Source organism: Condylostylus longicornis, unplaced genomic scaffold, assembly GCF_029603195.1.
Source record: "Condylostylus longicornis isolate FDR11 unplaced genomic scaffold, ASM2960319v2 ptg000006l, whole genome shotgun sequence".
Taxonomy (NCBI): domain Eukaryota; kingdom Metazoa; phylum Arthropoda; class Insecta; order Diptera; family Dolichopodidae; genus Condylostylus; species Condylostylus longicornis.
In genome coordinates, this window is record NW_026577975.1 from 2,131,056 (window position 1) to 2,150,564 (window position 19,509).

Here is a 19,509-nt window from a genome sequence, read left to right on the forward strand (position 1 = left end):
TAAAAAAAAAACTTATAACTAAATTAAATATAAATTGAATCTAAAATTAAATTATGTATTTTTACGTTATTATGTATACAATTATGTTCAAAAATCTAAAACCTTATTAAAAAATTAATTCTGCAAAAAAAAAAAAAGGAAAAATGTGCTTATTAATTAGTAAACATATCAAATAATTATTTTTTTATTTAGTAGTTGAATTCTTATAAATTTATTATATAATAAATTTTACATTTTGTTTCTTTTTTTTTGATTTTAATGTTATAATGCATAAAAATATAATGCTATAAATTTGAAAATTTAATAACATATATTTCAAATAATAATAAAATAGTTTTTTGTTTTTTGAAATATAAAATTTTTAAAATTTCATATCTACAAATATTTTAAAATTAAAATACAAAATATTAGAGTAGTTTAACATAATACAATTTTTTCTCTACAAAATTAAAAATAAAATATTCGTTTATTTGTTTTATCAAAACAATTTTTCTTTGCTTAAATAATAATAATATTTATTAATGTTATTTAAATTTTTTTTTTTGCGTTACAGATTTTCGAATACATTTACAATTTAATTTGATTAATAAATTTAACTAAGAAAATAATTAAATCAAATTACTTTCAGTTTTAATCAAAAAAGAAGAGACTTTACACCAAAATAAATATTTAAAATTATATCGAAAGAAATATAAAAGAATTTGTTCTAAAAATTCAATTATGTTTATTAGTTTTTTTTATTTTAGAATAAAGTGCAAATTTAAAAGAAAATATACATATCTTATTTGTAACTACGTATAATGAATTTTAAGTGATATATTACTTAATTAATTACTTTTTATTTATATTTGTTATATTTTTTTTTTTATTAACAGTTTGTTTTAATAAATAACTAAATTATATATATTTTTTATATAACCCAAAACTTTAGTTCTTGTGTATTGACTACTTTTTTTTATAAACATAAATCTTTAACGAATTATTGAAAATTCCATTATATATTCCAAATAAATTGATATTATAAAATAAATTTAAAAATAAAATTATCGATTATCTTTAAAATTTAATGAAAATTTTAAATTTTTAATTTTATATTTAATAAAAATATTGATTATATAACTTTTAAAACAGTATTTAGCTATTGAATATTTTTTTTTTTAAATTGAAGAATAAAATTACATAAACAATAAATTATGAACTTTGAAAATTTAAATTTCAAATATAAAAAATTTACTGAAATTTAACGAAAGAAATTTAATTAAAAATAATTTTTAATATAAAATTATTAATTAAAATTCTTTTATTTTAAAATTATTCTATTATATTTTACAATGTAGTGTATAATAAAATATAAAAAATTTATTATATATTAAAAAACTTTTTTTTTTTTTTAAATAATTCTAAGTATATTGAACATATATTACTTTAATTATTGTAAATTCCAAAACAAATACAAAAAATAAATATAAATGCACAGAGTTCGAAATACGAGAACATGTTCATAAAAAAAATTTAAAAAAATTTTGATCATCATTAAACATAAAATATATTTAAAGTATTATTAGTTTTTGTTTTGTTTCAGTTGTAACTGATTTTAACATTATATTTTTTTTTTCTATATAAGAACTAAAGTTTGAAAAAAGCAAGTATTCGTACTTCATTTCAAGCAAATCTAAAATTTCTTATTTTTCTTTATTACTTATTTATATTTTATTTAGCATTTTTTATTATATTTCATAATACATATAAAGTACATAAGTCAAATATTTTTTTTTTATAATACAATATATTCAATATTTAATAAGAAAATAATAAATTTAGATTTTAAATGAACTTATGTTTCTTAAATTAAAATTAAATTTAATTATATTTTATAAAATAAAAAATTGATTTACTTTATTTAATATAAGTATTTTTAAATATATATATGTATATAAGAAAATTAGTTTTCATACTGAATTCTATATTAATGTATATACCAATTTTCTAAAACAATACAAAATAGTATAAATTAACATTATAATCTTAAAATAGTAAAATTTTTGGACCCCCTTCATTATTTTTTAAAAAATTTTAATTATTCACAAAAGTAATTAAAAAGAAAAAATAAAATGCGAGAAAGAAAAATTATTCATATAAAAGTTTTAATAAAAAGAATAACTATGTTTTATGTATATTTCGACCAAGTAAATAAAAAATTAAAAACAAAATTGTATTTTATATATAATGTATAAACAAAATTTGAATAATTAAATTATATCAATGAAATTTAATTATTTATTTTGATTTTTGTTTAGACTTTTCTTTTTCTTTATACAAGCATTTTAGTAAAATATTATAAGTAAGAATTTCATTAGAGATCCAATTTGTTTTATATCTAATATCAGAATATTTAATAATTTTATTTTGATTAATTTAAATACATATTCAAATTAAATAATTTATATGATAATATGATATTATCATTATATAATAGTTACCAAAGATGTACACAAATATTATTTAATACGAATAATTATAACTATGTATAATATTATAAATATTTTTTTTCTAGAATTTTATATTTTTACATTCATAAAAATTAAATTATATCAATATATTATATTATTTTTAAATTTAACTTTAATAAAAAAAAATATAATAGAAAAAGAGTTTTCGTAAATCCAGTTGGGGAAGGGGGGGGGGGGGGGGGAGGGGCAAAAGACATCAAAATCAGCTTTCATTTATATTTTATAATTTTTCTTCATTCAAGTTGAATAGAAATTACAAGATTATTTTGATTTAACAAAAATATACAAATGTAAATTATTATCGATATCAATTTTCAAATTTTTATTCTTAATTTATCCTAAATTCTTCTTAATTTTTGCTATCTTGCTTTTTTTTGTCTTCGAATCTAATAAGGAAATTAAAAAAAAAAAAGAAATAAAAATTTATTTAAATAGAGTTTAGTTTTTAACTATTGTTTTTAGGTAAGATAATTTATTATATTAAACTTGAAGTTCTAATAAAAAGTATTTAATACTTTTATTTTTCATTTTAAAAATATCTTAAATTTTTTTTTCGCGACATCTCTATATGAAATTTAATGTTTTTAACTTAATCATGAATTTTTCTATAATAGATTGATTTAAAAAAGAAAGTATTTATAGGCAAAGAAAAAATAATTTTTAATTAAATTTTGAAGCAAATATAATTTACTGAATAAAAAAATTAGAAATTAATAAATAGAACTTTCATAGAAAGCAACATATAAATTTATATAAACGTCAACATATATTGTATGTATATATTAGTAAATACATATTATAATATAACACATATTTGAAAAGCAAAAAATTTTTACTTCCTTTTTCATTTAAAAAAATTTTTTCGATCTATTATCTTTTAAGAATATAAACACATTTATTTATTAAAAAACATTCTCTAAAATAAATTCAAATTTTGGTAGAAAATTTGAAGCCTTTTGTTTTTTTTTTACTTATCTAAATATATTTTTAACAACTAAAACGTTGTATTATTTTATTTTATAGTGTTTTTTGTAAAAGCCTTATTTTGTCAAAATATGCTTCCATTTTTTTGCATGCTTATAAGCTAATTATTATCTTAAAAAAATTTTTTTTTTAATTTTTAGTTAAAAATTAAAAATTAGAAAAAAAAAATAAAACAAAAAAATTACAATAAAAAAATGAATATAAACTCACGAACCCGTTGTTGAAATTATTCCATGTATTTTGAAGAATCATTCATAGTTGAGAACAGAAAATGATAATATATAATAATAAAACTGGGTGTTTTTAATATATTTTATAATAATGATGGCAATTTTTTTTTAGTTATCATTATTATTCAATAATTTTTTGAATTCTCTTTTTGGCGCTATCTTTGACGGACACTTTTGGTTTTGGTTTTTCGAGTCTATCGAAAACTTTTTTTTTCATTGAATCAATTTTATCTGAATTTTTTTGGAATGGTTTTAATAAAACTTTACGATTTGACGACATAAATAATTTTTTTGGTTTTTGTTTTATGTTTTCATCATCATCAACAAAATCTTCTTTAGTATCACTTGCTGTATCATAATCATCATTTTTGCCATAAATAATATTATCATCGTCATCATCAATATCATTCTCAATTTCAGGGCCAATTTCTGGGGTATTTGATGGTGATGGTGTTGGTGATGCTAATAAACGTTCTTCCTCTAAAAGCTCATCATCATAATCATCTAACATCTCATCAGAGTTGCAATCAGTTTTTTGACTTTTAGAAAAATCTGTTTGAACAGTCGTTGATTTTTTGAATACAGGTTTAATAACAGCTGTGGTTGTTGCTGCGACAATTGACGAAGTTGTACTTTGAGCTGTACTTTTAATAGTATTGCTTCCACCAGTGGTTGTTGATACGGCAATATCTTTTTTAATATGTTCAGTTAGAGAACGTTTTGCATCTGGTAATATTTTTGCAGTGGGTATAGAACGTTTAGTGGCTGCACGTTGTGGACTAGTACTACTACTACTAGTTTCAAAACCTTTTTTATTTGTTGAAGAATTTCGTTGCATTTTATTATTTGCTTGTTCCATTTCATTTCTATCTTTAACTTTTTTCAAAGATATAATTTTACTTTCAGTGACTACTATTGGTTTTAGTTTCAATGGCTCATCATTTTTATCCTTAAAGAAGGGGATTATTGTAATAAAATTATATTAATAAAATAAAATTTTTTAAATATATGTATGTATATATATATTCATATTTTGTATGTATACATTTTTGAAATCTTACTTCAGTCAATTTTTCTTCTGCTGCTTTTCTCCTTCTCAGTTCTTTGTCTTTAAGGATTTTTTCTCTCATTGCTTTTTGCTTTTCAATTTCCAATCTATATGCTCTCGTTTCTTCATCTTCTTCTTCCTAATGAGAAATAAATTAAAATAATTAAAAAAAGTGTTCGCGTTGTATTTTCATCGTTCCTTACCGGATTTCTGTCTTTATCTTTACGATCTGGAGAAAAACTTCTTCGTCTTTTATCGTTTTCCCAATCTCTACTATTAGCTCGTCTGTTACGACCTCCAGCACCACGAAATCCTCCTCCTCTCCTATCTCTGTAGAATTCTCTTCGCTTTGGAGGCGAATAGCTTCGTTCTCTACTTCTAACTCGTCCTCGACTTCTACTTCTACTCCGGCTCCGGCTTCTACCTGGAGATCGGGCGTATCTTCTTTTATCTATTTGCATTTGATTTTTTTTTATAAATTCTTCTTGTTGTCGAAGTAGCTCTTCATCACTTTGTAAATGAGAAACATGCGAGCTAATAGTTTGAATAAATTGTGTATCTTTCATAAGTTGACTCGTTGCAGCTTCAACTCCTCCTTTAAAATTTGGATTTATAAGTACTTTACGTGGCAATACAGCAGAATTCGAAGGATTTTGATGTAAATTTCCTCCCATACTTGACTGGATTAGGTGCGGTTGTGGTATTTGAGTAACGGGCTGGGGTATGTAATTTGGATTATTTTGAGCTCCAATTGGAATGGGAGGTTGCGGTCTTAATGGCATTCGAGGCCTTAGTTGATTTGGATCAGAAGGACGATACATTGGTCTCATTAAATTTCCTGCTTGAGGACGATTGTTATATGCTGGTATCATACCATTAGATTGAGGATGCCTTTGCCCATACATTCTAGGACCACCAACGCCTTCATTAAGATTTTGTGGAATAAAAGTTGGACCCATGGGTCTGTGATGTGGGAAATCCATTCTTGGATTCATAATATGACCACCGGGAGGATGGTAAGGATGACGCGGTAAGGGAATTTGGGGTTGATGTTCATTTGAATAAGGGGGTAAGGAATTCGAAGAGTATTGCATTTGCTGCATGCCATGTGGATTAGATTTTTCACCTCCCAGCGCTTGTCTTGAATTAAATGGTATTCTAATATTAGGTGGATGATTTCGTGGTAAAAAAAGCGGTCCCCCACCACGTCCTCGGCCGCGTTTCCCATAGTGGTAACGAAGATTTTGATGATTTTTTTCTAAAAAAACCAAACAGAAATTTGATTAATTCTAAATTATTTATAAAATATTACAAATATACCTGGAGATGAGCTTACATCCTCCCTTTCTGAAGCTTGTTTTATATTTAGCCGTTCACCCAAATTTTCTTCACTATCTTCATCTCTGATATCTGGCTCATAATTCAGTTCATCTAAATTTGAGCTTTCTTGTGAAATTGGCAAATATTCATCTTCATTTATTTTAATATCCTTATTTGTAGATGATACTTCATCATTTTGAGACTTAATTTCCTCTTCAAAAGACGCTAATGTTGTGCCTTCTGGATTTAATGTGTTTTCTTTTGGTAATAATCCACTTGTAGTAACCTTTATATCTGATGGTTGACCGTCTGTTGCCTTATTGCTTTTACCAACATTATCAGATTTATGTAACTGATTATTTTCCGTATATTTTTTATTTTCTTTATTAGATTTGTTTGCTTCATTAGATTTTGTTGACGATTTCGCTGCTTTATTTTCCTCTTTGACTTCTATAATATGAAAATATTATTCAATAGAAACTAGGGTTTTATAAATTTATACCTTCATCAGATAACAATAAATCGTCTTCATTGCCCAGCAAAGCGTGTTCGTCTAATTCACCCAGCAGTTCACAATTAAGAAGTTCATCTGCATCACTAAAAAAATTTTATTAAATTAAAGTTTTTCATTTCATTTCAACATCCAACAAGGTATTTTATTTTAGATATTGGCTGATTTTAGATAATGTGAAAATATTTGTTTTAACTTCAGTGACCTCTATAAATATCGATGTTTCACAAAAATTAATTTTGCTATAATTATAGGTATAAAATGTATGTAAGCCAAAATTAAAAGTTTTGAATTGGTTTTAGACAAATAATATCGCGTTTTATTTAAACTTCATTTAATTGAATATTTGGAAAAATGCACAGACAACACACAAAACACATTTATTCAGAAAATTATAAAAATTAATGAAAAATGAACTGGTGTATGTATAAATACATTTAATAATTAAAAAAAATATTTTGAATTTCCCAGAATATAAATGACATATAATTTTTCTTTCTTTAATGAATACTTACTTTATGTCCGACATTTTAGCTTTTTTTTTCGTCTGAATTCTCAACTCAGTTTATATCAAGTTAATAAGTTAAATTTAGGATTTTGACATTTGTGTTGTCAGTCTCACATAAGAAGTTAATTTCGATTCTCGAAATGAGAGACACGATAGCATTGAAAGGTTAGCGGTCGTTTAGTTGGTTCGAGTACACTAAGGTTATTTAAGGTCTTAAAAAAATTAGGGCATAATTTTCTTCAATATGGCAATGTAAGTATGTAATAATCTGAAGAAAAATTTTTTTTATTGTTTTAAAAAAATAATGTTTTAGGAATCAAAATTTAAAAAAATTAAGATTAAATATATTATAAACCCTGATAGCCGTTTACATATTAGACTTAAATTATCTGATATAGGTCAAAATTTAACCATTTGCCGCAAACAATTTATGTCGGCACTACCTATGTTCCTCTTAAAAAATTTGACAGTAAATCAGATAGGAGTAGAGTAATTTCTATAATTTTTCTCATGAGAAAGTCTGCTGCTATAATTTATTTATACATCCGAATTTTATCAGATTCAGATGTGCTAAAAACAGTTTTAGGGTATATTAGAAAGTAACTTTTTGTTTTTTATAAGTAAATAATGTAAAATATTAGATAACAAATGAAAAAAAAAACAAAAATAAACAATTTAATTAAGCTTTTCATTATAAAGTATTTGGAATTTAAGGTTAGGTTTCAACCTTTGATATGACATGTAAAATTTTGAAATAAAAATATGCATTTTTAAACAAATGTAAGTTAACAAGGGCTGGTCAATTTATTTTATCTATATAAATATACATAAATATAATCATATTTATTTCTCATTTTACATTTGACAAAAATGAATATTGCAATTACTTATGTATATTGCTGTTACGCCATTATGTGTTACATTTACGTAAATTTTAATTTCTTATAAGTGTTTCTATAAACTTTTATTGCTCAACATTTTATGATTATACGGATACATATTCGATTTCTGAGGCAGCTGTTGTAATCTAAAAAAGTGCTGCTGTTGGTTTGGTTGAATTGTTCTGCAGTTTGATTTCTTGAAATATAAAAATATTTTGTGAAAAAAATCATTGAAAAAATATTTGTTTATTATTTTAAAGTTGTATTGTTAAGTAAACATTAAATAATTTTTAAAATTAAACATTTCAACATTAATTTATTATTCTTAATATTAAAAAAATTAACTTTGTAACTTTTTTTGTGTGGCTTGACCATGGACTAAAAATATGTATTTGTTTGAACACTTTTTTTAATATGTGAAATTTCAAAAAACGAATTTTTGGTTCAGTATTGCACTTTTTTTTTGGGTAAGTGTTTTAATTATATCAAAAAAACTACGAAAATATGAAGAGTTTCTAGTAAATAATTTGAAAAAATTCTTGAAATCTTTTTTTGAAAAAATTGAAAATTTTCATAGCCGCCATTAAATGTCGGCATATCAAGCATTCTTTAGCACATTTTTACTTTGATTTAAATGTAATATGCTAAAGAAAAACTAGTTTACATATTGTCTGTCATAAATTTTTATAGGGCACATAATGTATTTTACTCAATGAATTTAATATTTAATAACAGTTTAAAAAAATTACTTAATTTTTTCATTCTTTTTTAAAAGTATTATTCAATTATTACATATTTTTTTTAAAAAGCCGAAAAATTTTTTTTCCAAAATAAGAAATTGAATTCTAGTGAGTTTGGCTTATCCAAGTAAAATCTTGTTCCGAATATTTTATTTGTTTGCCAATTTTTTAGAACTAGAATTTAAAGCTACATTTAATGGTAGTGCGCATTTTTTAATTTATTACCATTAATTTTATCTGAAATAAGTGAATAAATCATAAAAGAAATTATTTTCTAATTTAATTTTTAGATGCGCTGATGTTATTGCTAAAGAAACATACATATTTTAAATTTGGATCTTTTCCTTTTTTTTTGGCGTTGCGCTTTACTTTTTCTGTTTTCACCTTCCGTCTGATTCCAGTGCAGAGAACTAAGTCTTAAACAGTTTAGTTTAGCTTTGACTAATAGAGTAGAGACCAATAGTATAAAGAAAAAAGAATAATGAATAAAAACCCACCTTGAATATAAATATATGAAGGTATTTCATATACATATATTGATATTGTGTATATATTCCGTACAGGCATTAATTTTCAATGGTTTTTATTTTATACATACATAATATATAGGTACATTTTTTTTTAAATGCTTAGATTGCCAGTAGTATTTATGACAATAATTTTTTCTTTCAAATAAATAAATTCAATGAAGTATTGAACATCTTAATTAAATTGTAAAAAAATCCGCATAAGAAAAATTTATATATAAGTACCTTTCTATCTTTTTGAGCAAACTGCACATTGATTGTAAGTTAATTGAAATTTTTATACATTTTAAATACAATTTTCTAATGGTTCTGATAATGTAAATTAATTGTTAGGATAATAAGAACTTTTAATATGTCTAATTTATGTAGGAACATCAACTTTTGTTGAATATGCAAAAATAGTTAAATACCTATAATAGTATACATAATTCGCAAACGTTATGTACCTACCTACCAAACTCCATAATAAATATAATATGTATGTATAATATGATAGAAGTCGTAGAACTCACTGAATATAAAAGTGATATATGTATATAAATTAATTCTATTGGTAGATTATAAGGTAAAATGCAATTATGTCGTCGATATAATTTATATTGCTTTGGTAGGTACATATTTTTTTTATATGTTATGATTTGTGACGCTACTTTGTGTATTTTTGATACTTTGGTATTAGGTCTTGATAACTTATAACTAAATGTTTTAATTCAGATTAAGTTTCTAATTATCTACATATATAAATATTGATTCAATAAAAATTTCTACATTTCCAATTAATTTAAATTCAAAATAAACTTTCTTTGTAATATATAAATATGCTCTATTCCTTGTATTTTAAAGGTTATTAAGGGTCCACCAAAACGAAGAAATTGGGTATAGAATCGAAAATTTTAAAATTAACATTTTTTATTTTTTACCTACTAAATATACATATGTACATGTATACAATATTTTAATATTAAATATAAGTAAAATGGACAATATTTAACACAATATTTTAAAAAGCTTTAATTTAATATTTAATTAAATAAATTCATATTATTAAATATTTTCTTAAATTTTACAGATATTTGAAGAATTGTATTACTGAAGGAATCTTTTATTTTATTTAATATATTAAACAATTAAATAGAATTTGTAAGTATGAAATGTAATTTAATTCTGTAATTGTGTTTTTTCTTTTTTTTAATCTTAGATTATTATTTATAAAATTTCCTGATATTATTGTATACTCTGTATATTCACTGTTGCACATTACATTTACGGTAAAATTTCCAGTAAATAAATTAAATTTACAATATCCAACATTTAACAACATAATTTTCCTAAATAAATTACTTAATTGTAAAGAATATGTATTATTTTTTTTTTAAATTAAAAATTAATAAATGATTGAATATGGTTTTTAAAAACAGAGTTTTGAAAATCTAGTTCTTTATATTATTTTTCAGTATTTTTATATTTAATGAATAAAATGAAAATTATTTGAAATGCTTGAAGAAAATGTTTTTTTTTTGAATTTGTTTGATATTGTTTATTTAATTTTTACTTCCATATTGAATACGTATCACCAAATTTTGATTTTGAAATTCTAAATAGTTGCAAATATTAATTTATAATTTCTTATTGTATTTATACTGTATTCTTTTTTAAACTAACAATTTTTCTTATTATTTTTTTTTCAATTTTTTTTTATGAGGGAAAATTTTAATTGGATTTTATTATTTTTTTATTTCGGTTTTTATTTTCATTTCACTTTTTCTAAGTTTTTCAGATAAAATAAAGAGAAACTATATTAGAAATGTAAACCAAAATTTGTAAAAATAAATACATAGTAGAGTACACATTTAAATATAAGATAATATATTAAGTAATTTCTGAAAGAATAAAAAAAGAAGGATGGCTAAAGATAAGTCGGAAAATGAATTGTCTGATAAATCAAAAGAAACTGAAAATAAATCAAAAAATGAAAAAGAAACTGAAAAACGTTCAAGTGAGACAAAAGATAAAAATATAGAGGAACCTGAGAGCAGTGTAAATATGAATATTAAAAAAAAAGATGGACATGAGAGTAAGAAAGGTGAAAATAGAGAAAAAGAAACCAGTCCTTCATGTCCAGAGCTTCTTGATGAAGTTAATGCTCAAAATGAATTAGAACGTAAAGAAAATGAATGTAATGATATAAGTAAAAAAGACGATGGAAAGGAAAGCGTTGCTGAAAATAATATTGATAAGGCATTAGATGTAAGTGCTAGTATAGAAAACATTGAAAAAACAAATTTAGAAAATATTGTAATTAAAGAAGAATCAAAAAATTTTTTGCGGCTTGTACCCATTGAAAAATTAATTGCCCCTCACACCAAATATGTATCAATTTCGGAAATTAAAACAAATTTTCCCGTAAAGGAATCTTTTAAAGATATTATTATAATAGATAGTGACGAAAGCGATTCTAATCCAATTCGAATTTCAAAGAAATCGTCGATCTCTTTAAAGACTAATGTTTCTACTTCGAATAAAGATAGACATTTGAGAAATGAAAAAAATTTGTCCAAGAAAAATGAGAGAAACAAAAATAAATCGTTAACATGTATTTCAGATGATAGTTCTGAAGATAATGAAAAAAGCGATGATGATAATGTTAATAAGCCAAGGTCTTCTAGGAGAATAGACGATAATAGAAAAACTCAACAAAAAAGTAATAGATCAACAAGAGTCACATCAAGAAGAACTAAAACTGATACAATGCAAAAAATTAAACAAGCTCTTGCAATTGAATCAAATGAAAGTGAGTTTTCGAATTCGGATGATGATACAAACGAAAATACATTAACTGATAGTACAAAAACAAGTAGTAATAAAGCAAAAACTTCTGAGACACATAAAAATAAGAAAAGAAAAGTTCAAGTCTTAGATGATAATAGTAACGAAAGCGATGAACCATTAGCAAGAATAATTGAAAACGAAGTGTCATGCAACAAAAGTAAAACAAGTAATAGTAAGAATAGTGATTTGAACTCAAATGACAAGAATAGTACAAATGACAATTCAAAATTAAAACGGATTGTTGTACGTTTAAAACGTTCTGATTGTTTGACAATCGATAAAAATGAATCTCCAAATAATAACGAAATTAGTACAAGTACAAGTAATTCGAGAAATTTTCGAATACGATTAAAACGATTATCAAAATATCAAATATTAAAGCATAGTGGACTGAAACGTTCAAAAACCGGTAAACCTAGTTCTGCTGTTGATCCAATTCAAGATAATGATAATAATAGATCCGATTCTATTTGTTTAATTGAAAACAATAGCAATGATAATTGTAATATATCTCAAAATAATACTGAAAACAATATTAGTGATAGTTTATCTCTTGAAAAAGAAGACGATTTTTTACGTAATAGTAATATAAATAAAGTCATAGAGAAAAATAAAGATACAAATTTAAATGAAACAGATGAATTAGGTGATGAAAATGAACAAAATAAAACAAAAACAAAAACGAAATCCAAAGAAAATAATTTATCATGTCAAAATAATGAAGTAACAAAAGAAATTTCTAAAAATGAAAAATTATTAAACAAAGAATCAAGAATTTCAAAAGAAATATTAAAAGAAAATAATAGTAAAAATAATAGAGATAAAGATAAAGAAAAATTCGATGAAAGCAAAAATAATAGATCAAAAAATTCTAGACATAATAGTACAGAGAATAATGTTGATGATAGACTTTTACCTACTAAAATTAGAATAAATTTGAACCAGATTAATAATATGTCAAATAATAATGATAAATCATCGTCCGAAGAGGAAGAGAAAGATGATAGCGAAAAGCAAATGGAAAAAGAGAATGAGGAAGAAGGAAAAGAACAGGAGGATTCTAATGTTATTAACGGTTCAATAAAAGATATTAAGCCACAAATAACGGTGGATGAAGTGGCAAGAATTGAAACTTGTCAGAGTTCTTCAGAAATAAATGTGGAAAATTCGGAAAAAAATAAAAAATCTAAACATAAAGAAAAAAATAATAAAACCGATAAAAATGGGAAAGTAAATAAAATAAAAAGAAAAAAATTTGTTGTAGAATCATCTACTGAGGATGAAAAAATAGATGAAGATGCCAATCAAAATAAAAAAGTAAGATATTTACGAAAAATTTTTTTAATTATTGACAAATTTTTGACAAAATATTTTAACTATTTTAAAATAATAAATAAGGCAATTTTTATTATTCAATCTGCCTGAACTCTTGAAAGAACTTTTTTCTACAAAAAAAGAAAATATATTTTTGTTTTTCTTCTTCTGCTTCAAAGAAAAACAATCGTTTTTAATTTATATATTTTATATTTTACAAATATTTGTCAATATTTAAAAAACTAAATTCGTAATTTATATCGTTTAAAAAATTTCAAACAAAAATAAAAAATAAAAATGAAACGTAACGAATTCTAACAAAAACAAAATTTTTTTTCTCTTCCTCTCTGTTGCTGCTGCCTGGAATATCATTCACTAATGTAATTAAAATTGACTAACACAATTATTGCAAATGAATAAAAACTTTGTATTTGGATAAAATGAACTGAATCAAAATATTTAATAATAAGAACGGTGGAAGTCGTAGAAGGTCTCAACAAAATGATGAAAATTCTGTTAATACTGAACGCAGTGATGTTGCAAGAAATTGTGATGAGGAAAATGTAGGAAGACAGGAAAAAAATAAAGAAACTGATACTGAAGAAGCTATTGATGCCAATAAAAATATTTCAATAAAGCCTGAAACTTGTGGTGGTGGAAGTAGTTCTGAAGAAACAAACAAAGTAATAAGAAAAGAATTACTTTAAACTTAAAAAAAAAGGAATAAAAGATTCTCCTTTTCTTTTTTTTATCCTTCTAATTTTCATTTGCTTAAATTTTCGTTTAGTTTTTATTTTTTTATTTTGTTTTAAATTAATTTAACGCAATTAACAAAATATTTATTAAATTTGCAATACTTTTATTCAGTACAAAAAGAAAAAATGATCCAAAATTTTTATTAAAAGGCGAACTTATTTTTTTCAGTCTAAAACCGTTTCAAAAGAATCTCAACAACCTAAAATGTCAACTAGTAGTAGTAGCAGTAGCGAAAGCCAGAATGATTCAGAAATCGAACAAAACGAGCAAAATCAACCCACCGGTAGCACAAGTTCTAGCAGTAGTAGTAGTAGTAGCAGCAGCAGCAGTAGCAGTAGTAGTGAAGCTGAGGAAGAACAAGTAGTTCGAAAAAGAGGACGACGAACGGGTGGTAAAAAAAAAAAAAGTTCTGCTAGTGAACAGGATCTTTCAGAGAAGTTTGTTGAAAGTGAAGATTCCCAAAAGAAAAAAAAGAAGAAGGGTACTAAAAGAAAACGTATCAAAGCTGCAAGTGATTCAAGTGACGATGACGACGATGATGAAGCTAAAAAATTTAAGCGAAAAAATATTCGCAAAATTATAAAAACACAAAGTTTAAACTTTGATACAAAGCGAGCTGCTGAAGAGGAAAAAGAACGTCGCAGAAGGATTGAAGAAAGACAAAAGCTTGTAAGCTAATTATTTTTTTTATTGAATTGTTTTGGAATTAAATTGTATGTATTTTAGTATAATAGTATATATGAAAAACCAGAAACAACTGAAATCACAGAACTGGTATTGGATTTTGATAAAGAAACTAAAAAAGCTCTATTAAAAGTAGATCCAGGATTATTAAAACAACTAAAACCACATCAGGCTAGTGGTGTTAAATTTATGTGGGATGCTTGTTATGAGACATTAGAAACTGCTAAAAAAGAATCTGGTTCGGGATGTATATTAGCACATTGCATGGGTTTAGGGAAAACCCTGCAAATTATCACACTAACGCATACATTAATATCAAATGCAAATAAAACTGGTATTGAACGTGTTCTCATTATAACGCCATTAAGCACACTAACAAATTGGGCACGTGAATTTGAAATTTGGTTAAAATTTTGCAAAAATCGTGATATTGAAGTATATGATATGTCAAAATTCAAAGATAAAAATACACGAACATTTAAATTAAATGAATGGTTTGAAGAAGGTGGTGTTTGTATAATTGGATATGATATGTATCGCATACTTTCAAATGAAAAAGCAAAAGGTTTACGTAAAAAACAAAAGGAAATATTACAGAAAGTTTTAGTTGATCCTGGACCTGACATGGTTGTTTGTGATGAAGGCCATCTATTAAAAAATGAAAAAACAAGCTTAAGCCAGGCTGTTACTAAAATGCACACAAAACGTCGTATTGTGCTAACTGGTACACCATTACAAAATAATTTAAAAGAATATTATTGTATGATACAATTTATAAAACCAAATTTGTTGGGAACATATAAAGAATATTTGAATCGATTTGTGAATCCTATTACAAATGGTCAGTATACGGATTCCACAGAACGTGATATAAGATTGATGAAACATCGCTCACATATTTTACATAAGTTATTAGAGGGATGTATTCAACGACGTGATTACGCAGTATTAGCTCCATATTTGCCGCCAAAACATGAATATGTTGTTTATATAACGTTGTCTGAAATGCAAAAAACTCTTTATGAGTATTATATGACAAAACAAAAATCTCTTGATGTAGAGTCAACTGGTAAAGGCAAACGGCTATTTCAAGATTTTCAAAATTTAAGACGAATATGGACTCATCCAATGTGTTTGAGGGTGAACAGTGATATTGTAATAAAAAAGAAAGTAAGAAGTTATATAGTGTTATAAATACAAAGAGCATTTATTTATTTAATCTGTTTTTATTTTCATATTCTCTTTTCCTAAATAAGATGTTAAAATTTGTAAGTGATGACGAAGGATCTTTGAAAGATTTTATTGATGATAATACCGATTCCGAATCTTCGTCTGGGACTAGTGATGAATCTTTCCATTCGGATAAAAGCATTGAGCCTGCTAAAGTTAAAAGATTTAAAACTAGATCATCAAAAAAGAATGGTAGAGGTAAAAAAGATAAAAAAAAAAAAAAAATTAAAGTGATAATTCATATATCGAAATTCTTAATTTGTAGTGTCAGATAGTGATATTGAAGAAGTTCCTCCTCCGGAACCTAAAGAAGATCCTTCAGAGTGGTGGTGTCAAATGGTTCCAAAAGAAGAATTGAATAATATAAATCACTCTCCAAAATTAATTTTGTTGATGAGTGTTTTATCTCGTTGTGAAGAAATCGGAGATAAAGTGCTATTGTTTTCACAGTCGCTACAATCGCTTGATGTCATTGAAGATTTTCTATCGAAAATTGATAGGAAAACACAAGGTGAAGAAGTTGAAGGTGATACTGGAGATTTTAAAGGATCGTGGAAGTCGGGATTAGATTACTTTCGATTAGATGGAAGTTGTTCTGTTGAAAGTCGTGAATTGATGTGCAAGAGATTCAATGATGTTGCTAATTTGAGAGCTAGATTATTTTTAATATCAACAAGAGCTGGTAGTTTGGGTATTAATTTAGTTGCTGCTAATCGTGTTATTATATTTGATGTTTCGTGGAATCCTTCTCACGATACACAAAGTATATTTAGAGTTTACCGTTTTGGGCAAGATAAACCTTGTTATATTTATCGGTTTATTGCCATGGTAATTTAAAAAAAAAATATTATTGTTATTATTATAGTTTAATTATTATTTTTAACCATAATGTTATTTTTTAGGGGACTATGGAGCAAAAGGTGTATGAACGGCAAGTAATAAAACAGGCTACTGCTAAACGTGTTATTGATGAACAGCAAATAGAAAGACACTACAATCAAAATGATTTACTTGAATTATATACCTATGAATTGGAACAAAAAAATCCTAGAGAGACCCCAATATTTCCAAAAGATCGTCTGTTTGCAGAAATTTTAACAACTTACGATAAATTAGTATATAAATATCATGAACATGATTCATTACTTGAAAATCAAATAAATGATAATTTATCTGAAGAAGAACGTAAAGCTGCATGGGATGAATATGAAATTGAAAAAACTAATCCACCAATGCCAACATATACAAATAATCCAATATATTATAATCGTCAGAATTATACTTTTGGAACTCAACCAATTCAGGGTCCGGTAACATCTAACAAAATATTTGGGTTTAGAACTGATATACTTTTAAGACTACTAAATATGAAAGTTAATCGTGATTTTCCAAATTTAAATCCGGCTGAAATTGTTGAAAAAGTACCATCATATTTACAACAATTATATACCGAAATGAATGCAGGAAATCCAGCAGTAAGTAGAAATTAATGTTATATACAATTAAATTTCAATTATAACATTTTCATTTTAATTATGAAACTATAGATGTACAGGGAACTCTTAGACTTACATCAAGAACTTGAAATGCCTCAAGGATATTATATGAATCCTTTATTATATGCTAATCAAACCCCAATTGCTAATCAACAAATTCAAACGATACAAGTGAACAATGTTAATAATATTGGTACCGGTAGAACATTGGTTCGCAATCCATATGCAAATAGGGTAAAATATAACTTTGTTTATTTTTATAATGTTTATTAATATTTTAATATTCTATGTGTTTATATTTTTTATAGCCTCCTCCAACTATTAATCCAGAAGTAGTTGAAATAGACTAAAAGAAGATTTACAACTTTTACTTTACTAATTATAATCTGTGATTTTTGGTTCAGTTTTTGAAAAAAAAAAAAAATATTAAAAAAAAATTAAAAAAATCATCCTAAAGTAAACTAAATGAACTTAATTTTATGATTTTTATTAAGGAAACAATTTCTATTAGTATATTTATGTTATATTTCATAATATAATTTGAATAAAAAAAAAAAACTATTGTATTTAATTTATTTCTATGTTTTTACAATATTTTCATCATTTTTATAATTAAATTTTTAAGTTACATATCTTTATTTTTTGTTTTATAAAAACTTTAATTTTTAGTAATACATATTAGGAATATTAATGAAGTAAAATTTTAATATTAAATAAATAAATAAATTTACAAAAATATATATCTGAATATTTCTTAAAAAAAAAGAGAAATTACAAAAAAAAAATATTTAGAATTGATAAATAATATTAAAAAAAATTTTAATGGAATATTAATAAATAAATTTAAGTAGGTAAAATAACCTAAATGGAAGTTTTTAGTTATATAAATAATATTATTATGATGCACAAATAAATCAAATAAACCATTCGTATGATTATTATTATTACTCTTTTTCAGAATTTCTTCTCACAGTATTTATTATTTTGCAGTTAAAAGAACTAGAATTAATTTTAATTATAATATTTCCATTAAATTTCAAACTATTTTTAAAAATATGCTTCGGAATGCTTCGGATTATTTTCAATTCCCTTTTTTTTTTACAGATTTAATTTTCAAAAGAAGAGTAAATATTTAAAGCAGTACCTACATTATACTTCTAAAACATAAAAAGAAAAGCAAACAAATGAAAATTTAAAAAATTTTTATTGTTTAATTTTTAAACTTATAATTTACAATATGCCTCATATTTTTAAGTTTCATGACATTTTATAAGTGCTATTGTCTTTTTTCCTTTTTTAGTTAAAATTTTATTTGCCCCATCTCTAAACGTCTTAAAGCATTCCATAATCCCATTCTTGATGCATTTTGTATGCGAAAATGCTGACACGCGTATTTACATCCATCTTGGCAAAGTTCTCGGTTATCACATGTATCAAGAGCTTGATTATGTTTAATATTGTATAAAAATTTACAATATTCCCAGCAAGAAAAACAATCTTCTGATTTCCGGCATTCATAATTTATGTTTTTTGTGTTTTCAAATTGTACCACATACTAAAAATAGAGAAAAATAATGTTTAATAGGCATATGTATATGTGTATGTATATATAAACATAAATTGTTAGTAAATATTGCACATAAGTTTTATAATAAAAGAAAGATCAATTTTTAATTTATTTATGATGCAGAGTAAAATTTGAGTTTGCTAATAATTATACATATATAGATGTATGTACATATGTATATAATAATATTTAATAACATTTAAGTAGCTCAAGTAAAATATAAATTATATTGTATTACTTCATTTAAACAATTTGTTCGGCAACTGGATATTATTTCATTAATTGGGGCAAATAAATTTGGTACTCTTTTATTTTTTCCCATTTCGCTATTAGCACTAATGGAATTAAGAAAACTGATAATTAAAATAAAATTG

At 24.1% G+C, this 19,509-nt stretch overlaps 2 protein-coding genes across 3 annotated transcripts; one reads left to right on the forward strand and one right to left on the reverse strand.

Moving 5' to 3' along the window:
* Positions 1–3,704: 3,704 nt before the first annotated feature.
* LOC129617970 (uncharacterized) lies at positions 3,705–7,203 on the reverse strand. The gene is made up of 6 exons (XM_055532942.1): positions 7,119–7,203; positions 6,595–6,689; positions 6,093–6,542; positions 4,976–6,030; positions 4,786–4,911; positions 3,705–4,673 (listed from the first exon to the last, which is right to left on the reverse strand). Exons 1-6 carry the CDS (start codon positions 7,130–7,132, stop codon positions 3,846–3,848), a joined length of 2,568 nt encoding a protein of 855 aa, XP_055388917.1. The 5' UTR covers positions 7,133–7,203; the 3' UTR covers positions 3,705–3,845.
* Positions 7,204–8,141: 938 nt separating this feature from the next.
* LOC129617838 (transcriptional regulator ATRX homolog) lies at positions 8,142–18,363 on the forward strand. 2 transcript variants are annotated; one of them, XM_055532887.1, is made up of 11 exons: positions 8,142–8,459; positions 10,329–10,399; positions 11,029–13,405; positions 13,873–14,085; positions 14,327–14,827; positions 14,885–16,012; positions 16,099–16,270; positions 16,338–16,900; positions 16,975–17,547; positions 17,620–17,802; positions 17,877–18,363. In XM_055532887.1, exons 3-11 carry the CDS (start codon positions 11,162–11,164, stop codon positions 17,916–17,918), a joined length of 5,619 nt encoding a protein of 1,872 aa, XP_055388862.1. In that variant the 5' UTR covers positions 8,142–8,459; positions 10,329–10,399; positions 11,029–11,161; the 3' UTR covers positions 17,919–18,363. The 2 variants fall into 2 exon arrangements, with proteins under 2 accessions (XP_055388862.1, XP_055388869.1); XM_055532894.1 differs by lacking the exons at positions 11,029–13,405; positions 13,873–14,085 and having other exon boundaries at positions 17,877–18,336.
* Positions 18,364–19,509: the final 1,146 nt, after the last annotated feature.

Bases quoted from the DNA above. Each gene is read 5' to 3' on its own strand.
- LOC129617838 (XM_055532887.1), top strand. From the start codon at position 11,162: ATGGCTAAAGATAAGTCGGAAAATGAATTGTCTGATAAATCAAAAGAA. The intron at 16,013-16,098 runs GTAAGAAGTTAT...TTCCTAAATAAG, and splicing joins ATATTGTAATAAAAAAGAAA to ATGTTAAAATTTGTAAGTGA. The intron at 17,803-17,876 runs GTAAAATATAAC...TATTTTTTATAG, and splicing joins GCAATCCATATGCAAATAGG to CCTCCTCCAACTATTAATCC.
- LOC129617970 (XM_055532942.1), bottom strand. The intron at 6,543-6,594 runs GTATAAATTTAT...TTCATATTATAG, and splicing joins TTTATTGTTATCTGATGAAG to AAGTCAAAGAGGAAAATAAA. The intron at 4,674-4,785 runs GTAAGATTTCAA...CCCTTCTTTAAG, and splicing joins CAGAAGAAAAATTGACTGAA to GATAAAAATGATGAGCCATT.